The 22,944-nt window shown below is 37.9% G+C and overlaps 1 protein-coding gene across 1 annotated transcript in view; it reads left to right on the forward strand.

The window, feature by feature from the left end:
• Positions 1 to 22,944, forward strand: part of TTN (titin) — a 239,816-nt gene that overhangs the window by 171,055 nt on the left and 45,817 nt on the right. Inside the window, exons 229-266 of the mRNA XM_032445727.1 lie at positions 64 to 381; positions 473 to 769; positions 877 to 1,176; positions 1,693 to 2,007; positions 2,104 to 2,252; positions 3,206 to 3,356; positions 3,464 to 3,745; positions 3,836 to 4,138; positions 4,225 to 4,527; positions 4,646 to 4,927; positions 5,388 to 5,687; positions 5,776 to 6,075; positions 6,190 to 6,498; positions 6,579 to 6,860; positions 7,513 to 7,812; positions 7,958 to 8,251; positions 8,363 to 11,329; positions 11,425 to 11,745; positions 11,859 to 12,143; positions 12,359 to 12,658; positions 12,943 to 13,245; positions 14,292 to 14,567; positions 14,683 to 14,982; positions 15,076 to 15,378; positions 15,613 to 15,912; positions 16,038 to 16,325; positions 16,416 to 16,712; positions 16,810 to 17,112; positions 17,206 to 17,511; positions 18,490 to 18,777; positions 18,916 to 19,206; positions 19,303 to 19,590; positions 19,994 to 20,584; positions 20,691 to 20,795; positions 21,226 to 21,423; positions 21,523 to 21,819; positions 21,950 to 22,537; positions 22,633 to 22,935. Coding sequence (XP_032301618.1) covers positions 64 to 381; positions 473 to 769; positions 877 to 1,176; positions 1,693 to 2,007; positions 2,104 to 2,252; positions 3,206 to 3,356; positions 3,464 to 3,745; positions 3,836 to 4,138; positions 4,225 to 4,527; positions 4,646 to 4,927; positions 5,388 to 5,687; positions 5,776 to 6,075; positions 6,190 to 6,498; positions 6,579 to 6,860; positions 7,513 to 7,812; positions 7,958 to 8,251; positions 8,363 to 11,329; positions 11,425 to 11,745; positions 11,859 to 12,143; positions 12,359 to 12,658; positions 12,943 to 13,245; positions 14,292 to 14,567; positions 14,683 to 14,982; positions 15,076 to 15,378; positions 15,613 to 15,912; positions 16,038 to 16,325; positions 16,416 to 16,712; positions 16,810 to 17,112; positions 17,206 to 17,511; positions 18,490 to 18,777; positions 18,916 to 19,206; positions 19,303 to 19,590; positions 19,994 to 20,584; positions 20,691 to 20,795; positions 21,226 to 21,423; positions 21,523 to 21,819; positions 21,950 to 22,537; positions 22,633 to 22,935 — 13,983 coding nt within the window. The remainder of the gene's footprint in view (positions 1 to 63; positions 382 to 472; positions 770 to 876; positions 1,177 to 1,692; positions 2,008 to 2,103; positions 2,253 to 3,205; positions 3,357 to 3,463; positions 3,746 to 3,835; positions 4,139 to 4,224; positions 4,528 to 4,645; positions 4,928 to 5,387; positions 5,688 to 5,775; positions 6,076 to 6,189; positions 6,499 to 6,578; positions 6,861 to 7,512; positions 7,813 to 7,957; positions 8,252 to 8,362; positions 11,330 to 11,424; positions 11,746 to 11,858; positions 12,144 to 12,358; positions 12,659 to 12,942; positions 13,246 to 14,291; positions 14,568 to 14,682; positions 14,983 to 15,075; positions 15,379 to 15,612; positions 15,913 to 16,037; positions 16,326 to 16,415; positions 16,713 to 16,809; positions 17,113 to 17,205; positions 17,512 to 18,489; positions 18,778 to 18,915; positions 19,207 to 19,302; positions 19,591 to 19,993; positions 20,585 to 20,690; positions 20,796 to 21,225; positions 21,424 to 21,522; positions 21,820 to 21,949; positions 22,538 to 22,632; positions 22,936 to 22,944) is intronic.

A 22,944-nucleotide genomic window follows, 5' to 3' on the forward strand; every position in this document is an offset into this window, starting at 1 on the left:
GTTATTTGAAGCCAGATGATACTGTACAGTGAATTTATTTATGTTGCTGTTTCCTTTCTTAAGATCCTCCTGATCCACCTATTAAATTGAAGATTGGCCTAGTAACGAAGAACACAGTGAGTCTGACATGGAAACCTCCAAAGAATGATGGTGGAGCTCCTGTTACTCATTATAATGTTGAATGTCTCCACTGGGATCGTACTGGAGAAGTGAAAGAAACTTGGAAACAATGCAACAGACGTGATGTGGAGGAAACAAAGTTTACTGTTGAGGATCTTATAGAAGGTGGTGAATATGAATTCAGAGTCAAGGCTGTAAATATAGCAGGTCCTAGCAGGCCTTCAGCTACTGTTGGTCCACTTGTTGTCAAAGACCAAACATGTAAGTAGTGGCTAATGCCAATAAATACAAATTCTACTCTGCAATGATGAAGCGATTTTGTATGTTAACTTTTCTCAATATTTCATTGTAGGCCCACCATCTATTGAACTCAAAGAATTTATGGAGGTTGAAGAAGGAACAGATGTTAACATTGTGGCCAAGATAAAGGGCATACCCTTCCCAGCACTAACTTGGGAGAAAGCTTCTCCAAAGAAACCAGATGACAAAAAGCCAGTGTCGTATGACCAACACGTCAACAAGATTGTTGGAGAAGATTCTTGCACTTTATTGATTCAACAGTCTCGCAGAAGTGATACAGGCTTATATACTATAACAGCTGTAAATAATTTAGGAACTGCTTCAAAGGAGATGAGACTAAATGTTCTGGGTAGATATCAAGAACTCTATTATATTACAGAAATTGATAATATTCATGTGATACTTCATTTTAATAGCATTTGAATTAATTCTTCTTTAATAAAATTTATATTTTAGGCCGTCCTGGACCTCCAGTGGGCCCAATTAAATTTGAATCCATTTTGGCTGACAAAATGACAATATCATGGCTTCCTCCGTTAGATGATGGTGGTTCTAAGATTACAAACTATGTTATTGAGAAAAAAGAAGCAAATAGGAGGACATGGGTACCAGTTACAAATGAGCCCAAGGAATGCGTATTCACTATTCCCAAGTTAATGGAAGGCCATGAGTATGTGTTCCGCATTATGGCACAAAATAAGTATGGTATTGGAGAACCTTTGGACAGTGAACCAGAAACAGCAAGAAACCTCTTCAGTAAGTAGAAACAGGTTTTCAAATTATGTCAGATATTTTCATACTCTGATATGTGTATGACATCTGATAAATACCACTACTAGTTTTCTCTCTTCACCAAAGTAAATTTTCTAGAATAGCTTGAAGATTTTAGCAGTAGTAAGCTTGTGTGGTATCCAAAAATACTTTCCCTGTTAAGTATATTGAAATAAAATCTCTGAGTTTATTAAGGTGCTAATATACAAATAAGGTTTTATCTTACAAGACTTAGGTCATTCTGTCAGGAAATTGCTGTCTTCAGTTTTGAAAGAGAAATCTAAGCAATAGTGATGTAGAAGAAACGTTCGGTAAGAGAAAACTATCTTTAAAACATTCAGGATTAGTCTAGGTACTGAAACAAGGTACTGATCCAGGAAGAAAAAACGAAAACAAAACAAAAAAAAAAAAACATGCTGCAACTATAATCACATGACTACATATTTCCGTCTTCCCGTAGCAATTTTTTACGAGCTGTCTGTAATTTTTTTTTTCCCCCAGCTGTTCCTGGACCATGTGATAAACCAACAGTTAGCAGTATAACACGTGATTCTATGACTGTAAACTGGGAAGAACCAGAACATGATGGTGGCTCTCCTATTACTGGTTACTGGTTAGAGCGCAAAGAAACTACTGGAAAGAGATGGACGAGAATTAACCGTGACCCAATCAAACCTATGGCACTGGGTGTTTCATACAAAGTTACTGGTCTTATTGAAGGTTCTGAATATCAGTTTCGTGTATCGGCTATTAATGCAGCTGGTGTTGGACCACCAAGCATGCCATCTGATCCAGCAATTGCTAGAGACCCGATTGGTAAATATTTTTGTTTCCTATTTATTAATTTGAAAATACTCAGATAGGAACACAGAATATATTGTTATGCTGTAACTGTGTGATTATATTTTTCAGCCCCACCTGGCCCTCCTATTCCAAAAGTTACTGATTGGACGAAATCTTCTGTAGACTTGGAGTGGACTCCACCATTAAAGGATGGTGGCTCTAGGATCACTGGGTACATTGTTGAGTATAAAGAAGAAGGAAAGGAAGAATGGGAAAAGGTAGATGGAAATCCTACAGAATCTGATTTTTTTTTTCTCTGTACATCTAAACAGGTGTTTCCAGGAGAAAAGATATATATACATTTTTAATATATATATATTTAACAAATTTTCATTATGAATGTTCTTTTCTAAAACTTGATATTTTGCACCTTAATTATTTGCATATACTTAAATTGTACTGCCAAATTTAAAGTCAGTAATTGCCAGTCCACAATACCCAGTTAACTGGCAAGTTTCTTTTTCTTAGATTTCTTATAATTCTGTGTTTAAAAATAAGACAAAATACATAGGTGATCTGTGACTATAAACAAAACAAACAAAAAAAACCCAACAAAACAACAACAAAAGAATAAAACAAATTATCACTGGCAGAATCTCTGCTAAATTATTAACCATACTAATATGGTCCTTGCTTTAATATTTAATAGAATACGTTGGCCATTTTTTGTATCTGTGTAAATACTGAGATGCATTTAAAGTAGTACATAAATTTCCTGTACTTTTTTCAGGTGAACAGGATTCATACTTGGATTTATAAAAAAAACAAATTGTTCTTTTTGTTTATTTGTTTGTTTTTTGTTTTTGTTTGTTTCTGATTTTTGTTTTTGTTTGTTTGTGGGGGGTTTTTTTGTTTGTTTGTTTTTTTAACCACCACTGTCACTTATATGAGCTTATTTGACCAGCAAAACAAGTAATCCTTCTTGGACTACAGAGCATTGTGATTCTTATAATGCCTCTGTCTTTTAAAATTATCTAACAAGTAAATCTTCAGAACAATAGATTTTGTGTCCCATTTTCGAAAACTCCTATATGAGCTAGATTACTGTATTCTCAATCATGTCTTGTACTTGTAAATGTGAAACAATTTCTCATTTAAGATTTATTTCAATCATCACAAAGAAATTGATGATACCTTGATTTTTCATTGATTTTATAATATTTTTTTCCAGGTAAAGGATAAAGAAATCAGAGGAACAAAGTTTGTTGTGGCAGGATTAAAAGAAGGATGTTTTTACAAATTTAGAGTTAGGGCAGTGAATGCTGCTGGCATTGGAGAACCCGGAGAAGTTACAGACGTTATTGAAATGAAGGACAGAATTGGTATTTATAACTTTCATTTACTTCTTTAAATATTTCTAATTCAAAATGAGAACTAAAAAAAAAAAATATTTAAATGACTGAATTTTTATTTTTCTCACCTCTCACAGTGGCTCCTGATATCAATTTGGATGCAAGTGTCAGGGACAGAATTGTTGTTCATGCTGGAGGAGTAATTCGGATCATAGCATATGTCTCAGGAAAACCAGCTCCAACTGTGAGTTGGAGTAGAGATGATCGAGCTTTACCAGAGGAAGCTAAAATTGAAGAAACAGCCATCAGTTCTTCTTTAGTCATCAAGAATTGCAAACGGAGCCACCAGGGTCTATACACTCTTCTTGCTAAAAATGCAGGTGGTGAGCGGAAGAAGACCATTATTGTTGATGTGCTAGGTAAAAAGCAATTTCATTCCTTGTGAACAAGTTAAATTTCATAACATTCAGTATGTATATTTAAATATCCCATTTTTTCTTTGATTCCAGATGTACCAGGCCCAGTTGGCATGCCATTCCTTACTGAGAACCTAACAAGTGACTCTTGCAAACTGACATGGTTTACTCCAGAAGATGATGGTGGTTCTCCTATTACCAACTACATAATTGAAAAACGTGAATCTGATCATAGAGCCTGGACTCCAGTAAGCTATACAGTTACAAGGCAGAATGCTACTGTTCAGGGACTGACTGAAGGGAAAGCCTACTTTTTCCGAATTGCAGCAGAGAATATAATTGGCATGGGTCCTTTCACAGAGACAACAAAAGAACTTATCATTAGAGATCCAATAAGTAAGTTGATTTTGTGTTTTAAGTTACTTCATATGAGATGAATCTGCAGGAAAATTAATTTAACATATTTTTGTGTTTGTTCACAGCCGTTCCTGACCGTCCTGAAGACCTAGAGGTTAAAGCAGTTACAAAGAACTCTGTTACACTAACTTGGAATCCTCCAAAATATAATGGAGGCTCGGATATCACCATGTATGTTCTAGAGAGTCGTCTCATTGGAAAAGAAAAATTCCACAGAGTTACTAAGGAAAAAATGCTTGATAGGAAATACACAGTAGAAGGCCTGAAAGAGGGTGACACCTATGAGTATCGTGTGAGTGCTTGCAATATTGTGGGGCAAGGCAAGCCATCATTTTGCACAAAACCAATCACATGCAAGGATGAAATTGGTATGTATCTTTTTCATATTTCTTTTGAAAACAATTATCACTCTTAATGATTCCTTACTTTTTCTTACTAATATTACTGACATTTGTGGAAATAATATTTTTTACTTTCATCTTTCAGCTCCTCCAACACTTGACCTTGACTTCAGAGACAAGCTTATTGTTCGTGTTGGTGAAGCTTTCAGCCTGACTGGACGTTACTCAGGAAAGCCTACACCAAAGATTACTTGGCTAAGGGATGATATTGTTTTGAAAGAAGATGACCGTACAAAGATCAAGACAACTCCTACAACACTTTGTCTGGGGATACTAAAATCTGTCCGTGAAGATTCAGGCAAATATTGTGTTACTGTAGAGAACAGCACAGGATCAAGAAAAGGGTTTTGTCAAGTTACTGTTGTGGGTAGGTTTCACTGAACAATAGTACTGCCTTTAGGTTTTTGGTTTTTTTTTATAATTCAAATTCATTGAATTATATGGAACATAAATACTGTGTTCTTTATTGAAATATTCTGATATAGTACATTCTTACTTTTACTGAAATATAATTTACTGATTTTGAGTTCATAATTAACTATGCCTTAATTTATTCTGCATGAATATATATTTCCACATGCATTTCAAGAATATCAATTTACTGTAGAAAACGTCAGTCACTAAATACTTCATAAGAATTAAGAAATAAGGTCCAGTGAGTCAGACGAGTATTAAGAGGAATAATTTTGAGATTTTGACTCCTTATTAAAATTAGTTACCAGGTTTCTATTTTCATAATATATTTACCATATTGACACTGATTTAGTCTGTTATTGTTTGAAGATCTTATAAAAACATGGATGTGATTTATTTTTTTCCTTAAACAGATCGCCCTTCACCTCCAGTGGGTCCAGTTATATTTGATGAAGTTCATAAAGACCATATGATAGTTTCCTGGAAACCTCCACTTGATGACGGAGGCAGTGAAATTACAAATTACATTATTGAAAAGAGGGATACACACAGAGACTTGTGGATGCCAGTTACATCTGCCACAGTTAAGACAACATGCAAAATTCCTAAGCTGCTTGAAGGAAGAGAATATCAAATTCGAATTTATGCTGAAAATCTCTATGGCATAAGTGATCCTCTCATTTCTGATGAGATGAAAGCCAAGGACCGTTTCAGTACGTCATTTGTTTCCTGTTTTATTTTGAAACTGTAATTTTTACTCTGTCTGTTGTCCTCATTAACTCTTGTGGTTTTTTTTTCCAGGTGTTCCTGATGCACCTGAACAACCAGTTATTAAGGATGTTACAAAAGACTCTGCAGTAGTAGTTTGGAACAAACCATATGATGGAGGCAAGCCCATAACAAACTATATTGTGGAAAAGAAAGAAACAATGGCTACTAGATGGGTCAGAGTTACCAAAGACCCAATTTTCAGTACTCAGTTCAAAGTACCTGACCTCCTTGAAGGCTGCCAGTATGAATTCCGTGTTTCAGCAGAAAATGAAATTGGTGTTGGTAATCCTAGTCCACCATCAAAGCCAATTTTTGCTAGAGATCCAATTGGTAAAGTATTAAATTTGTTTTCTTTTTCACTGAAGTTTTAATGCACTCTTACTTTCATATAGAAATCCTTTTAAATATTTTCCTTCTTTCCTTTTCTTTTTTTCTTTGTAACAGTAAAACCAAGTCCACCTGTTAATCCAGAAGCAGTAGATAAAACTAAGAATTCTGTTGACTTAACTTGGCAACCACCACGCCATGATGGTAACGGTAAGATAATCGGCTACCTTGTTGAATATCAGAAGGTTGGAGATGAAGAATGGAGAAAGGCCAATCTTACACCAGATTCTTGTCCTGAGACAAAATATAAAGTCACTGGACTTACTGAAGGTTTGACCTATAAGTTCAGAGTCATGGCAGTCAATGCAGCAGGTGAATCTGAACCAGCCTACGTTCCTGATGCAGTAGAAGTAAAAGACAGACTTGGTGAGTATAATAAAATTGGCTGAGTTTACTTAAGAAGATATTTGTTTTCTCAGTTTCTAAAAAACTTGTTCTGATTCCAGAACCTCCTGAGCTGATACTTGATGCTAATATGGCTCGAGAACAGCAAGTAAGAGCAGGAGATACCCTGAGACTTAGTGCTGTTATTAAAGGCGTTCCATTCCCAAAAGTTTCTTGGAAGAAAGAAGATAAGGAAGTCTCACCCAAAGCTGATATTGAGATTACAGGTGTTGGCAGTAAGCTTGAAATTCGTAACACTGTCCATGAAGATGGTGGAATTTACTCCCTGACAGTTGAAAATCCAGCTGGTTCAAAAACTGTTTCAGTAAAAGTTCTTGTCTTAGGTAATCTTTTTTATGTTATTTTTATACAGCCTGGTTTAATTGGGGGTTAAGAAATGAAAGAATGTCAGGAAAATATCAACAAATTGAGATATAAGGAAAGGTTGATGGAACTGGGCTTGTTTAGCTTGGAGAAAAGAAGGATTCAGGGAGACCTCATTACAGCCCTCCAGTACATGAAGGGGGCATATAAACAGGAGGGGGAATGGCTATTTACAAGGGTAGATAGTGACAGGACAAGAGGGAATGGTTTTAAACTGAGGCAGGGGAGATTTAGCTTAAATACTGAGACTAAGTTTTTCACACAGAGGGTGGTGTCACACTGGAATAGGTTGCCCAAGGAGGTTGTGGATGCCGATCCCTGGAGGCATTCAAGGCCAGGCTGGATGTGGCTCTGGGCATCCTGGTCTAGTGGTTGGTGACCCTGCACATAGCAGGGGGGTAGAAACTAGATGATCATTGTGGTCCCTTTCAACCCAGGCTATTCTATGATTCTATGATAAAATACACAGTAGGAAAAAAAATAAAATTTAAAAAAAAAAAAAAAGACACAGGGAATATGTTTTTTGTTTGTTTTTTTCCTTAAAATCTACTAAATTTAAAAAAAAATCTTTGGTTATCAAATAGATAACAGATTTGTTTTCAATGTTAATAGATAAGCCTGGTCCACCTAGAAATCTGCAAGTCAGTGATGTTAGAAGTGATTCTTGCTACCTGACATGGAAGGAACCAGAAGATGATGGTGGCTCTGTTATTACCAACTATGTGGTGGAAAGGAAAGATGTAGCTTCTGCACAGTGGGTATCTGTCTCATCGTCCTCCAAGAAACGCAGTCACATGGCTAAATATCTCATGGAAGGCACTCAGTATCTTTTCCGAGTTGCAGCTGAGAATCTGTTTGGTAGAGGACCATATGTGGAAACACTCAAGCCAATTAAAGCTATAGATCCACTGCGTAAGTGTTACTCAGGATTTGTTTTGTTTATATTGTTCTCTGTAATTTTTGAAATAGTCTTGCTGGAACTAATGTGAACATGGTACCGTGTACCATCAGATGGATCAGCCATTTACTAACTGCTTTGGGTTTTATATTTTCAAAGATCCTCCTGGGCCACCAAAGAATCTGCATCATGTAGATGTCGACAAGACAGAAGTTTCCCTTGTTTGGAATCGACCAGATCGTGATGGTGGTGCTGAGATAACTGGATATTTGGTGGAATATCAGGAGGATGGTGCAGATGAGTGGACAAAGTTCCAAACAGTCCCAATGCTGGACTGTGTTGTTACAGGCCTACAAAAAGGAAAAATATACAAATTCCGTGTGAAAGCTCAAAATATTGTGGGTCTCAGCCTTCCAGATACAACTATACCAATAGAATGTCAAGAAAAACTAGGTAATTTTTAGCTTTTTTGTATTGTTTCACTGATTCTCTCTCTCCTTTAAGTATACTCTCTGAAAACCATAATTCAATTTTTTTATTTTTTTATTTTTTTTCTCATTTCAGTACCTCCATCTGTAGAACTAGATGTGAAGTTAATTGAAGGCCTTGTTGTTAAAGCTGGAACCACTGTGAGACTTCCTGCAATTATGAGAGGTGTGCCAGTTCCCACTGCAAAGTGGGTTACTGATGACACTGAAATTAAGACGGAAGGCAGACACAAGATAGAGACTGACAATTATTCAACTGTTCTTACCATCAAAGACTGTGTAAGAAAAGATACAGGAGAGTACCTGCTCACAGTATCTAATGCAGCTGGCCACAAAACTGTTGCTCTACATCTTACAGTTTTGGATGTTCCTGGCCCACCGACTGGTCCTATTAATATTCTTGAAGTAACACCGGAACATATGGTTATTTCTTGGCGCCCTCCTAAAGACGATGGTGGGAGTCCTATAATAAACTATATTGTTGAGAAGCGTCAGTCAAAGAAAGAGACTTGGGGAGTAGTTAGCTCCGGAACAAGTCACACAAAAATTAAGATTCCACGACTGCAGAAGGGTTGTGAATACATTTTCCGTGTTCGGGCAGAAAATAAGATAGGCATTGGTGCACCTCTTGATTCAGAACCAACAGTTGCTAAACATATGTTTGATCCACCATCCCCACCTGGTAAACCAATGGTGTTTGATATTACAGAAAATGCTGCAACAGTGTCTTGGACCCTACCGATGTCAGATGGTGGAACTCCGATAACTGGTTATATACTTGAGCGTCGAGAAGCATCTGGTAAATGGGTGCGTGTTAATAAGACACCAATACTTGATATGAAATACAGAGTCACTGGTCTCTTTGAAGGCAACACATATGAATTCAGAGTTTTTGCAGAAAACATGGTGGGCTTAAGCAAGCCATCTCCGAGCTCTGATCCAATAAAAGCATCACGTCCTATCACTCCTCCTGGACCACCCATTAATCCAAAATTAAAAGATAAAACCAAAGAAACAGCTGATCTTGTTTGGACAAAACCTCTCAAAGATGGTGGCAGCCCAATTCTAGGATATATTGTGGAGTGCCAGAAAACTGGAACTACACAGTGGAACAGAATTAATAAAGATGATCTTATCAGACAATGTGCATTTAGAGTACCTGGGTTAATAGAAGGAAATGAATATAAATTCAGAATAAAAGCTGTCAACATTGTGGGAGAAGGAGAGCCAAGAGAACTGGCAGAAACTGTACTTGCGAAAGATATTCTTTCTCCTCCAGAAATAAGCTTGGATGTGACTTGTCGAGACTTGATTACTGTCCGAGTAGGCCAAACAATCAATATTACTGGCAAAGTGAAAGGCAGGCCAGATCCTGAAATAACATGGTCTAAGGATGGCAAAGTGTTGGTACAGGAAAAACGCATTGAAATAGTCCGTGAACTACCTAATGTTGGACTGCAAGTAAAAGAAGCCAAAAGATCTGATCATGGCAAATATATAATAGCAGCTAAGAACAGCTGTGGACATGCTCAAGGATTTGCTATTGTGAATGTACTTGACAGACCTGGACCATGTCAGAACCTGAAAATAAGCTATGTCACAAAAGATTCTTGTATGATTGCTTGGGAGAGTCCGGTGGATAATGGTGGCTCAGAAATCACAAATTATATCGTAGAGTACCGTCAACCAAATCAGAGGGGATGGTCAATTGTGTCCTCTGATGTCACTAAACGGTTAGTTAAGGCAAATCTTATAGAGAACCGTGAATACTTCTTTAGAGTTTGTGCAGAAAACAAAATAGGTCCAGGTCCTTGCATTGAGACCAAAACTCCCATCCTTGCCATAAATCCTATTGACAAGCCTGGAGAGCCAGAAAATCTTCACATTGCGGAGAAAGGGAAGACATTTGTATTTCTGAAATGGAGAAGACCAGATTATGATGGTGGAAGCCCAAATTTAAGTTATCACGTGGAGAGAAAACTGAAAGACTCAGATGAATGGGAAAGGGTTCACAAAGGCAGCATTAAGGAAACACACTACATGGTTGATAAATGTGTTGAAAATAAGATTTACCAATTCAGAGTTCAAACCAAGAATGAGGCAGGTGAAAGTGACTGGGTAAAAACTGCTGAAGTTGTTGTGAAAGAAGATCTACAGAAGCCAGTGCTAGACTTGAAGTTAAGTGGGGTCCTAACAGTGAAAGCTGGTGACACAATTAGAATTGAGGCTGGAGTCAGAGGAAAACCACAGCCTGAAGTTGTATGGACAAAAGACAAAGATGCAACAGATCTTACAAGGTCTCCAAGAGTCAGTATTGAAACTACATCGGACACATCAAAGTTTGTTCTCACAAAATCAAGGCGTAGTGATGGTGGGAAATATGTGATTACTGCAACTAACACAGCTGGTAGTTTTGTAGCATATGCTACTGTTATTGTTTTGGATAAACCAGGTCCTGTAAGAAATTTGAAAGTCACTGACATTTCGAGTGACAGATGTACTGTTACCTGGGAACCTCCAGAGGATGACGGTGGTTGTGAAATACAAAACTACATCCTAGAAAAATGTGAAAGCAAGCGTATGGTTTGGTCTACATACTCTTCTTCTGTCCTAACAAACTATGCAAATGTAACGCGACTCATTGAAGGTAATGAATATATATTCAGAGTTCGTGCAGAGAATAAAATGGGCACTGGTCCACCAACAGAAACACACCCAATTATCGCAAAAACTAAATTTGATAGACCTGGACGCCCTGACCCTCCAGAGGTAACAAGGGTAAGCAAAGAAGAGATGACTGTCGTTTGGAACCCACCAGAATATGATGGTGGCAAGTCAATTACAGGATACATCTTAGAGAGGAAAGAGAAACGGTCATTAAGATGGGTTCCAGTTACTAAGACTGCTATTCCTGAGAGACGCAAGAAGGTTACTAATCTCATCCCTGGTCATGAATATCAGTTCCGTGTCAGTGCTGAAAATGAAGTTGGACTTGGAGAACCAAGCTTGCCATCAAGACCAGTAGTAGCAAAAGACCCAATAGGTATACTGTTATATTCTACCTTATTTTGTTTTAATGTCAACTGATTGTTAAACTGCATAACTGTATTCTTGTCCATAATTTTTATTGTCTTTCAGAACCACCTGGTCCTCCCACCAACTTGAGAGTGGTTGATAGTACAAAAAGTTCAATAACCCTTGGCTGGGGAAAACCAGTGTACGATGGTGGTGCTCCGATTATTGGATATGTTGTGGAAATTAGACCAAAAGTGGAAGGTGCTGATCCTGAAGCAGGATGGAAACGATGCAATGTTGCTGCTCAAGTTATTCATACAGAATTTACAGCCACTAGTCTGGATGAGAAACAATTATATGAGTTCAGAGTTTCTGCCCAAAATCAGGTTGGCCTTGGCCGGCCAGCAGAACTGAAAGAAGCTGTGTCTCCCAAAGAAATACTTGGTGAGTTTTCCCATTTTCTCTATGAGTTTTCATGTACAATCTTTATTTGTTCTGTTTTTAACTTATTTCTTGTCCTAAACTTTGAATTTTATTTCTGTAATTTTGTCTTTCAGAACCTCCTGAGATTGAATTGGATGCAAGCATGAGAAAGTTAGTCACAGTAAGAGCAGGATGTCCTATCAGACTTTTTGCCATTATTAGGGGTCGCCCAGCACCAAAAGTCACCTGGAGGAGAATGGGTATTGATAATGTCATCAGAAAAGGACAGGTTGACCTGGTTGACACTATGGCCTTCTGTGTCATTCCTGATTCAACACGTGATGACTCAGGCAAATATTCACTGACACTTGTCAATGCAGCTGGAGAAAAGGCTGTGTTTGTGAACGTTAGAGTTCTGGGTAAGTAACCAGAGAACTATCTGTAGACATTGTTTTAATAATATTGTATGTTCATTACAGAAATCTTTACCCCCCTAATGCTGAAGTTTTTGAGCACAAATAAATGTATTGGCTAATGCTGTCTCTGACTGTGTGATATTCTATTTGCACCCCTTAATTGTAACTTGATGAATCTTCAAAACAAATGACTTGCATAAATTGAAATTTCTTTATAGATACTCCTGGACCTGTGTCAGACTTCAAAGCTTCAGATGTCACCAAGATGTCATGCCATCTTTCATGGGCACCTCCAGAGAATGATGGCGGTAGCCCAGTGACTCATTACATCCTGCAGAAACGTGAGGCTGACAGGAAGACTTGGGGAACAGTCACTGCAGAACTAAAGAAAACTAGTTTCCAAATAGCTAACCTGGTACCTGGAAATGAATATTACTTCAGAGTAACAGCAGTAAATGAATATGGATCAGGTGTTCCAAGTGACATACCAAAACCAGTCCTAGCAACAGATCCCTTAAGTAAGTGTGCTTTTATGCATATTTGATTTTTTTTCTATGATTAAGAAAGATCTTGGATTTTTTAAAAGCAGTTATTTCTAAACAGTGTCATAAATGTTTGCATCAGTAACTTTTAGGTAACACATGAATGCAGTATCTTCACAGTCTTGCAAAAAGTTTCCTCTTATCTATATTTTACTTGTTAAGTTAGCATAGATAGCACCAGTATTTCAGAAAATTTTGGTAATTCATTGTTTAATGTTTCTTTTCCTTTGCCCCTCCTCTTCCTCCTCCCACCCCAAAAGGTGAACCCGATCCACCAAGAAAACTTGAAGTTACTGAAATTACAAAGAACAGTGCTACTTTAGGCTGGCTGCCACCACTGCGTGATGGAGGCTCAAAAGTTGATGGGTATATTGTTAGCTACAAAGAAGATGACCAACCAGAAGATCGTTGGACAGAATATTCAGTAGTCAAAGACCTCTCCATTGTTGTAGCTGGCCTGAAAGAAGGAAAAAAGTACAAGTTTAGAGTGGCAGCTCGAAATGCTGTTGGAGTAAGTTTTCCAAGAGAAGCTGAAGGAGTATTTGAAATTAAAGAACAACTCAGTAAGTACCTAATTAAATATTGCCCTTGTTACAATATTCTCTTTAGCAATAAAATAGGCAAGCACTCTTGTTCTTAAATTGAGACCTAAGAAGTCAATTACTTGATGAAGTCATCTTGAAGATTTTGCTTAGTTGTATTGGATATTTTCACAGGTCAAAAATGATGAGCATGAATCATCACAATGTGATGTGTATGGCTTCAGTTGGAATGAGAAGACAGGTTAATTAGGAAGAGATAATAAATACATCCAGTTAACTTAAAATGAAAGAGAAAAGGGGAGCAGTAGGTCAACAGTAGGCTGAGAGAGAAGTGGGCTTTGAAGTGATTCTTATTTTAAGATAAGCAAGAAAAAGTTGCTTATATTGTAGAGTAACTTGGGAATGTAAAGCCAAAAGGAGGGAGGACAATACTGGCCTAGTGGAGAACTTCAAGCACAGAAAGACATAGGAGCGTGGGACAAATAAGAACAGCCTCCTTCATCCGTGATGTGGAGAGAGGTACAGGATCAACAGCGAATGAAAAAATAGACAGGGACAAGGAGAAAAATACACTAAATGTATGGCCAGGCTTCTTTTGGAAGAAGGTGACAAAAAAATGTGCAAAAATTGGGGAAGGGGCTCTAGTTGAAGAGTGATTCAAAAGTAGTAAAATGGCTGTGGAAACAGGTTAAATTCAGTGAGAATTTCAGTTTTTCTTTTTTTCTCCTTCATGTCTGTCTTGTAAAAATTAGGAACCCATCTGCACAGTAGGTTATCCATGACAAATTCCATAGAAGTTGTATGATTCATTAAGTGTGCAAGTAGGAAATCCAAACTCAAATTATTTCTCTTATAATCTGCACAAGAATGCAAAAGTAAGGCTGGCATGGATATTACACACTGCAAAATCTCTAGCTGTTCAGAATTGGCCTAAATTAAAAATTATCAAGTTTTTCCTACTGGTTATTCCTCTTGAGGGAGATGAACTTTCACATGAAAGCATAAGAAAAAGTGAATTGATATGTCACAGAAGTTGAATTTATATATCACTGTCTGTTTTTTTCCAGTCCCACCTAAGATCCTGATGCCTGAGCATGTTCACATTAAAGCTGGGAAGAAGCTGAGAATTGAAGCTCATGTATATGGGAAGCCTCAGCCAGTCTGTAAATGGCTGAAAGGAGATCAAGATGTAATTACATCCAGTCGCCTTGCTGTGCATAAGGCAGAGAAGTCTTCTGTTCTCATCATTAAGGATGTGACTAGAAAAGATTCTGGCTTTTACACTCTTACCGCAGAAAACAGCTCTGGCACTGATAGTCAAAAAATCAGAGTGATAGTCATGGGTATGTATCATTTAATTATTTTTAAAAATCTGATTTCACACAAAACTGGTTTTAGTATGTTTCAGTGGTTTCCATTTTCCTTCATAACTTTTTCTCAATGTATTTCTTTGTGTAGATAAGCCAGGTCCACCACAGCCTCCATTTGACATTTCTGAAATAGATGCTGATGCATGCACTCTTGCATGGCATATACCTCTTGAAGATGGTGGCAGTAACATTACAAACTATGTAGTTGAAAAATGTGATGTAAGCCGAGGAGACTGGGTAACAGCCTTAGCTTCTGTCACAAAGACAAGCTGCAGAATTGGAAAACTGATTCCTGGAGAAGAATACATGTTCCGTGTTCGTGCTGAAAATCGTTTTGGGATTTCTGAGCCACTTAATTCTGACAAGATGATTGCAAGGTTCCCATTTGGTATGTCATATTTTCACAGTAATATTTCTCTTTTTTTTCCCCCTCCTAATAAGAAAGCATGTGATTGATATCCATCTTTGTATTTCTGTCTAGATGTACCCAGTGAACCAAAGAATGCACGTATTACCAAGGTTAACAAGGACTGCATTTTTGTTGCTTGGGATAGACCAGATAGTGATGGAGGCAGTCCAATCACTGGTTATCTCATTGAACGCAAAGAAAGGAACAGTTTACTATGGGTGAAAGCTAACGATACAGCTGTGCGTTCCACAGAGTACCCTTGTGTGGGGCTCATCGAAGGTCTTGAGTATACTTTCAGAATTTATGCACTGAACAGAGCTGGAGCAAGTAAACCTAGTAAACCAACTGAGATTGTCACAGCAAGGACACCAGTCGGTAAGCCAGACAAACCACTGAATAGCAACAGACTACTGTTTCTATGGTCATCCCCAATGTATCTGCAACTCCTTATAGTCTTTGGTTTGCATTTATTGTTTTCATGTTTGTATGGTTGTACTGTAGACTGGATCCAGATCTATTACATATTATATATGTATATAATATATTCATTAATAATAGTAGTAATTAGAAAATAAACACCAGACTAAAACATGATCTTACTCAACTTAGATCCTCCTGGAAAACCTGAAGTTACTGATGTCACTAAGAGTACTGCATCACTGGTATGGACAAGACCAAAGCATGATGGTGGTAGCAAGCTTATTGGCTACTTTGTTGAAGCTTGCAAATTACCTGGTGACAAATGGGTCCGGTGCAATACAACTCCACATCAAATACCTCTAGAAGAATACACTGCTACTGATCTGGAAGAAAATGCTCAATATCAATTTAGAGCAATTGCTAAGACAGCGGTTAATATTAGCCAACCTTCAGAGCCTTCTGATCCAGTGACCATTCACCCAGAAAATGGTGAGAAATGCAAAAGCATCTGAGAACTCTGATAAGAATCTATCCATGTTGAACTAATAGTCATGAGAAGAATTGGGTGCTTACCTCTTACTAGACTGATTAAATGTTGTGCTCTTTCCCTTCAGTTCCTCCCAGAATAGAATTGGATCTATCTATGCAATCACAGCTAACAGTAAAAGCTGGAACTAATGTACGCCTGGAGGCAAATGTATATGGAAAACCAATGCCAACCATCACTTGGAAGAAAGAAGGAGAACTTTTAAAACCATCAGAAGGTGTTAAGATCACCACTAAGAGAAATCTTGCTATTGTTGAACTGTTCAGTGTTAACAGGAAGCAAACAGGAGACTATACTATTACTGCTGAAAATGCGAGTGGATCAAAGTCAGCAACCATTAGGCTTAAAGTACTTGGTAAGCTAAAGAGTGTCCATTGGTAAATGCATTTGTGGTTAAATTATATCAAGAGCTAGAGGTATGACATAGTGTTGTTGATTCTTCTAGATAAGCCTGGTCCTCCGGCCTCCGTGAAAATCAAGCACATGTATGCGGATCATGCAATGCTTTCCTGGGAGCCTCCTCTAGAAGATGGAGGTTCAGAAATTACTAATTACATTGTTGACAAACGTGAAACAAGCAGACCAAACTGGGCCCAGGTCAGCGCCAATGTACCCATTACAAGCTGCACAGTGGAGAAACTAATAGAAGGGCATGAGTACCAGTTCCGTATATGTGCTGAAAACAAATATGGTGTTGGAGACCCTATTTTGACTGAACCTGCAGTTGCTAAGAATCCATATGGTAAGTGTTTAGCAGGCTATTTTCACAAGTCACTGTTTTTGTTTTTGTTTTGTATACACTTATGATATCAACATAACTTTCAAATAAATCTTTACAGATGTACCTGGACCTTGCGATCCACCAGTAATCAGTAATGTAACAAAAGACTTCATGACTGTTAGCTGGAAGCCACCAGCTAATGATGGTGGGTCCCCAGTAACTGGTTATATACTTGAGAAGCGTGACACTAAAGCACTTAACTGGACGAAGGTAAACAGGAAGCCTGTCATTGAAAGAACTGTTAAGGCTTCAGGACTCCTAGAAGGAACAGAATATGAGTTCCGGGTGATAGCACTGAATAAAGCTGGACCTGGCAAGCCTAGTGCACCGTCCAAAGCCGTGTATGCTCGTGATCCTCAATGTAAGCTGAAAGTCTCAGATATTTTCCATGGTATTTCCAAATACTGTTGTACATCATCTGATGTGATTAACTTTCTGCTGTTTTAATTCTCAGATCCTCCTGGCCCACCTGCTTTCCCGAAGGTGGTTGACACTACTCGTAATTCAATAAGCCTGTCATGGAGCAAACCAGCATATGATGGTGGAAGCCCTATTATTGGTTATCTAGTAGAATCAAAAAGAGCTGACACAGACAACTGGGTCAGATGCAATCTTCCCAAGAACTTACAGGCTACGCACTTTGTGGTAACAGGGCTGATGGAAGATACAGAGTACCAGTTCCGTGTATATGCTGTCAATAAGATTGGATACAGTGATCCAAGTGATGTTCCTGATAAACACACTGCCAAAGATATTTTAAGTATGTTCACTGAAAATATATTTCTATGCTCACATTTTTTTTTAATTCATGGAGTGGCTTCTAAATGAAGGATTTGTCAAAGATCATTTAAAAAATGATTAATTTGGAATGTGTCATTTCTCAAATAAATGTAGTTTGAAAGTGGCTAATTTGGGAAAGAAAAAATGGAGCAGTTAAGAACTGAGAAAAATCTGAACGGTGTCTGCAGTTTTCATTTGTATGTCAGATACTCCTCCATTTCCTATTTTTTCTCTCTCTAATCATACTTCAGACATTTCAGGTAGTCTTCATGTCTCCAAATAATTTGAAGCCAAAAATATTATCCTAAGAATCTGCGTGAGACACTATGTAATTGCATACTGGAACGCAGAAAATTCCATCTGAACATGAAGAAAAACTTTTAATTAGAGGGTGATAGAGCATAGGGGCAGACTACCCAGAGAGGTTGTGGATCTCTTTCTCTGGAGATACACAAAACCCAACTGGACTCTTTCCTGTGTAACCTACTACAGGGAACTTGCTTTAGCAGGGGATTGGATTTGATGATCTCCAAAGATTTCTTCCAACTCCCATGATTCTGTGAGACTTATTCCCTAAGAGCTGTGTTGGCTTCTGTATGCATTTTGCCACAAATAGAAAAGCATTCCTTCACAGAACTGCTTTGATCCAAAAAAAGCAGTACAGACTTTGAAACTCCTTTCAATTATAGAGGAAATGAGAGCCCTCTTTACATGATAAGTAATGTAAATTATGGAAAAAGCAGAAGAAAAGTGAGTGAAATTGGTGAGGGGGAAAAAAAAGCAAAGTTTCTAAATGATCTTGAAATGAGAATCAGGACACAAACTCACTGATATCATCATGGGCATAAGAATTAATTGGGTAATCTAGTGAATGCCTGTAAAGCAGTACTTCTTGTCTGAGAAAAGTTAGTGATAGTCTTAAAGGTTATGTTTTAATTACCTCGTTATTGTTTAACAGTTCCTCCTGAAGGAGAACTTGATGCGGAACTAAGGAAAGTCCTTGTATTACGTGCGGGAGTCACAATGAGACTTTATGTGCCAGTAAGAGGACGACCACCTCCCAAGATTTCATGGTCTAAAGTGGGTGCCAATCTAAGAGACAGACAAGGATTAGATATCAAATCAACTGACTTTGATACCTTCCTGCGCTGTGAAAACGTAAACAAATATGATGCTGGAAAATACGTTCTCAGTCTGGAGAACAGTTGTGGGAAAAAGGCATATACCATCGTTGTAAAAGTACTTGGTAAGTGCCAGAGTTTTCCCCAGAATAACGTATTTGTTCAGTTTGCAACTAATATATATATATATATACATATACTTTTTTTTTTTTTTTTTGCATGTCATTTACTATATTAAATCCAGGGAATTTGTGTTTATCTAGATACTCCAGGCCCTCCTGTTAACCTTGTTGTAAAGGAAGCATCTAAGGATTCTGCCTATATAACATGGGAACCTCCAATAATTGATGGTGGCAGTCCAATCACAAATTATGTTGTTGAAAAACGTGATGCAGAAAGAAAGTCATGGTCCACAGTAACAACAGAATGTCCAAAGACAAGCTACAGGATAACCAACTTAGAAGAAGGCAAATCCTACTTCTTCAGGGTTTTTGCTGAAAATGAATATGGTATCGGTGACCCCTGTGAAACTCGTGATGCTGTTAAAGCTTCTGGTAAGAAAAATCAATCAATTTCTCCTATTTTGGTATTCAATTCATTTTTATTTTTAGCTTAAAAGGACACTCACTCTGCTTTTCTTCCTCTTCTAGAAACGCCTGGACCAGTTGTGGATCTAAAAGCTTCAGCTGTAACAAAATCATCATGCAATTTAGTATGGAAAAAACCTATCAGTGATGGTGGAAGCCGTATTTTTGCCTATGTTGTGGAGGTTCTCATTGGTGAAGATAAGTGGCAAGAAGTGATGCGATCAAAGAACCTTCACTTTTCAATGAGAGACCTAAAGGAAGGACAAGAATACACGTTCAGAGTGAGAGCCCAAAATGATGCTGGATATGGAACTCCAAGGGAGCTCACAATTGTGGCAAGAGATGATGTTGGTATGAAGCAACTTGAAAGATAATCAATTCACTTACCAAACCACATTTATTTCATACATAGCATCATTGCTATATATACATGCAAATCAGATGCCTTTAAAAGGAACAAAATACTTTCTATGAGGGTGGTAAGGCTCTGGAACCTGAGAAGCTTTGGTTCTGGGAAGCTGCGCGTGCCCTATCCCTGGAGATGTTTAGGGCCAGGTTGGATGGGGCTTGGAGGAGCCTGATCTAGTGGGAAATGCCCCTGTCCCTGACTATCTTTAAGGTCCCTTCCAGCACAGACCTTTCTATGATGCTATGAAAAGAGCATCTGAATTTCTCAGATCTCAGAATTTTCAGAAATCTCAGAGTTTACATTTGGTTTAATAATTGATTTTTTTTTATTTCTTTTTTTTTACAGTGGCACCTGATCTTGATTTAAGAGATCTACCTGATCTGTGCTATACAGCTAAAGAGGGTAGCAATTTCCGTCTTAAAATCCCTATTAAAGGCAAGCCTGTGCCCACTGTAACATGGAAGAAAGATGAAGACAAGGCACTTACCGAGAGTGGAAGAGTTGCTTTTGAATCCACAGCAGTAAACACAACACTTGTAGTACGTGACTGCCAGAAAGATGATGCTGGAAAATACACAATCACTCTGAAGAATGTTGTTGGCAGCAAGGAAGGCACCATTTCCGTGAAAGTTGTTGGCAAACCTGGCATACCAACAGGTCCAGTGAAATTTGATGAAGTCACAGCTGATGCCATGACCTTAAAATGGGGTCCTCCAAAAGATAACGGTGGTTCAGAAATCACTAACTATGTTCTAGAGAAAAGAGATAATATAAGCAATAAGTGGGTGACTTGTGCCTCTGCAGTCCAGAAAACTACATTTAGAGTTACACGGCTTCATGAAGGAAATGAATACACATTCAGGATAAGGGCTGAAAATAAATATGGAGTAGGCGAAGGTCTTAAATCTGATCCTGTTGTTGCAAAACATCCATTTGGTAAGTAATCATTATCATATTCAAAATGTTTAAAAAAAAAAAAAAAAAAAAGGTTTTAGAGGTGATATTTATTGTTAATGATGCTTCATCTTTTGATATTGTTTAGATGTGCCTGATGCTCCTCCACCCCCCAACATTGTTGATGTTCGACATGATTCTGTATCTTTAACTTGGACTGATCCCAGAAGAACTGGAGGCTCACCAATCACAGGTATATTCCCAAAAGCCTTTTTACTATTTTTGTTCTTAATAGCTTGAGGGAATGATAGGTTGATTTCACTGTTTTACTTCCTATTCTTCCTGTATGGTGAGGTTTCTAAAGGCTTACCTTTAAAAGAAGGAAGTCAGAAAGAGTCTAACCAATAAAGCTTTTATGCAGAGAGCCAAAACAGCCAAAGAACCAATTAACTATCTCAACTACATGTTACATCATTTAGGGCTGTACAATTTGCATTGCAAGTGTTTCACTTAGATACATCTGTAATGTATGTCTGCATCCATTTCTTAATCTGGTTTTCAGTGTTGTCTTGTACATGTCTTGTGTGACGTACCTTGCAAACTGTATAATATTTTGAAGACCTGTGATAAATGGAAGATCTCTAGAAAATCTCTCATTTTCATTTCACCATTTATTTTCTTAGGTTATCATATCGAATTCAAAGAAAGAAATAGTCTTTTGTGGAAGAGAGCCAATACAATTCCAATCAGAATGAAAGATTACAGAGTGACAGGATTAACTGAAGGACTGGAGTACGAATTCAGAGTAATGGCAATCAATATGGCTGGAGTAGGTAAACCAAGCCCACCATCGGAACCTGTTGTGGCACTTGATCCCATTGGTAAGCTTATGAGGAGAACAAAATGAAAATTCTGAAAGCTAAAATCACTGTTGTTTGACCATGGTTTATCATTTTTATTTTTATTTTTTTTCCTATAAGATCCTCCTGGGAAACCTGAAGTTATCAATGTAACGAGGAACTCAGTAACACTTATTTGGACAGAGCCAAAATATGATGGTGGACATAAGTTAACTGGCTATATTGTTGAAAAGCGTGATTTGCCCTCAAAGACTTGGACTAAAGCTAATCATGTGAATGTTCCAGACTGTGCATTCACTGTGACTGACCTTACTGAAGGTTCCAAATATGAGTTCAGAATTAGAGCTAAGAACACTGCTGGGGCTATCAGTCCTCCATCTGAATCCACGGGAACCATAATATGCAAGGATGAGTATGGTACGTAGATGGCATCAAAATGAATTCTATTTCAATAATGAATATATTGCCAAATCTTTTATTTGTGTGTGTGTATGTATATATATATATATATATAATTTTTTTTTTTTTTATTAATTATTTTTTACAGAGGCACCAACAATTGTTATCGAACCTACTTTGAAGGAAGGTTTAACAGTGAAAGCAGGAGAAACAATTACTGTATCTGCTATTAGTATCCGTGGCAAACCACCTCCAACTTCAGCATGGTCAAAAGCTGGAAAAGATTTTAGACCTTCAGAGCTTGTGCACATTGAAACTACACCCACTTCTTCTACCCTAACCATCAAATATGCAGCCAGAAAAGATTCTGGAGAATATACAATCACTGCAACCAATCCTTTTGGCACTAAGCAAGAGAGTGTACATGTGAAAGTTTTAGATGTTCCAGGACCCCCAGGACCTATTGAGATCAGCAATGTTTCAGCAGAAAAAGCCACTCTTACATGGTCACCTCCTGCAGAAGATGGCGGATCACCAATCAAATCATATATTCTTGAAAAGAGAGAAACTAGCCGACTGCTCTGGACATTAGTTGCTGAAAATATCGAGAGTTGTAGGCATGTTGTTAGCAAACTCATTCAAGGAAATGAGTATGTTTTCCGTGTCTCAGCCGTAAATCAATATGGCAAGGGTGAACCAGTACAATCTGAACCAGTTAAAATGGTGGACAGATTTGGTAAGTTGAACAAGCTGAGAGGTTCAAGTATGCTTTTAATAATCACTGACTACTTGATTTTTGTCTGAACTTTGTATTTTTTTCTTCTCTATCAGGTCCCCCTGGACCTCCTGGAAAACCAGAAGTAACAAATGTGACTAAAAATACTGTCACAGTTACCTGGAAAAGGCCAGCAGATGATGGCGGAAGTGAAATCACAGGTTACTATGTGGAGAGGAGAGAAAAGAAAGGTTTAAGATGGGTCAGAGCAACAAAGAAACCAGTTTCAGATCTTAGGTGCAAAGTGACTGGTCTTCTGGAAGGAAGTGAATATGAATTCCGTGTCAGTGCAGAAAACAGAGCAGGAGTTGGACCACCAAGTGATGCTTCAAATTCAGTCATGTGCAAGGATGTTGCATGTTAGTATC

The sequence above is a fragment of the Coturnix japonica genome, chromosome 7 (genome assembly GCF_001577835.2).
Source record: "Coturnix japonica isolate 7356 chromosome 7, Coturnix japonica 2.1, whole genome shotgun sequence".
In the NCBI taxonomy this organism is placed as follows: Eukaryota; Metazoa; Chordata; class Aves; order Galliformes; family Phasianidae; genus Coturnix; species Coturnix japonica.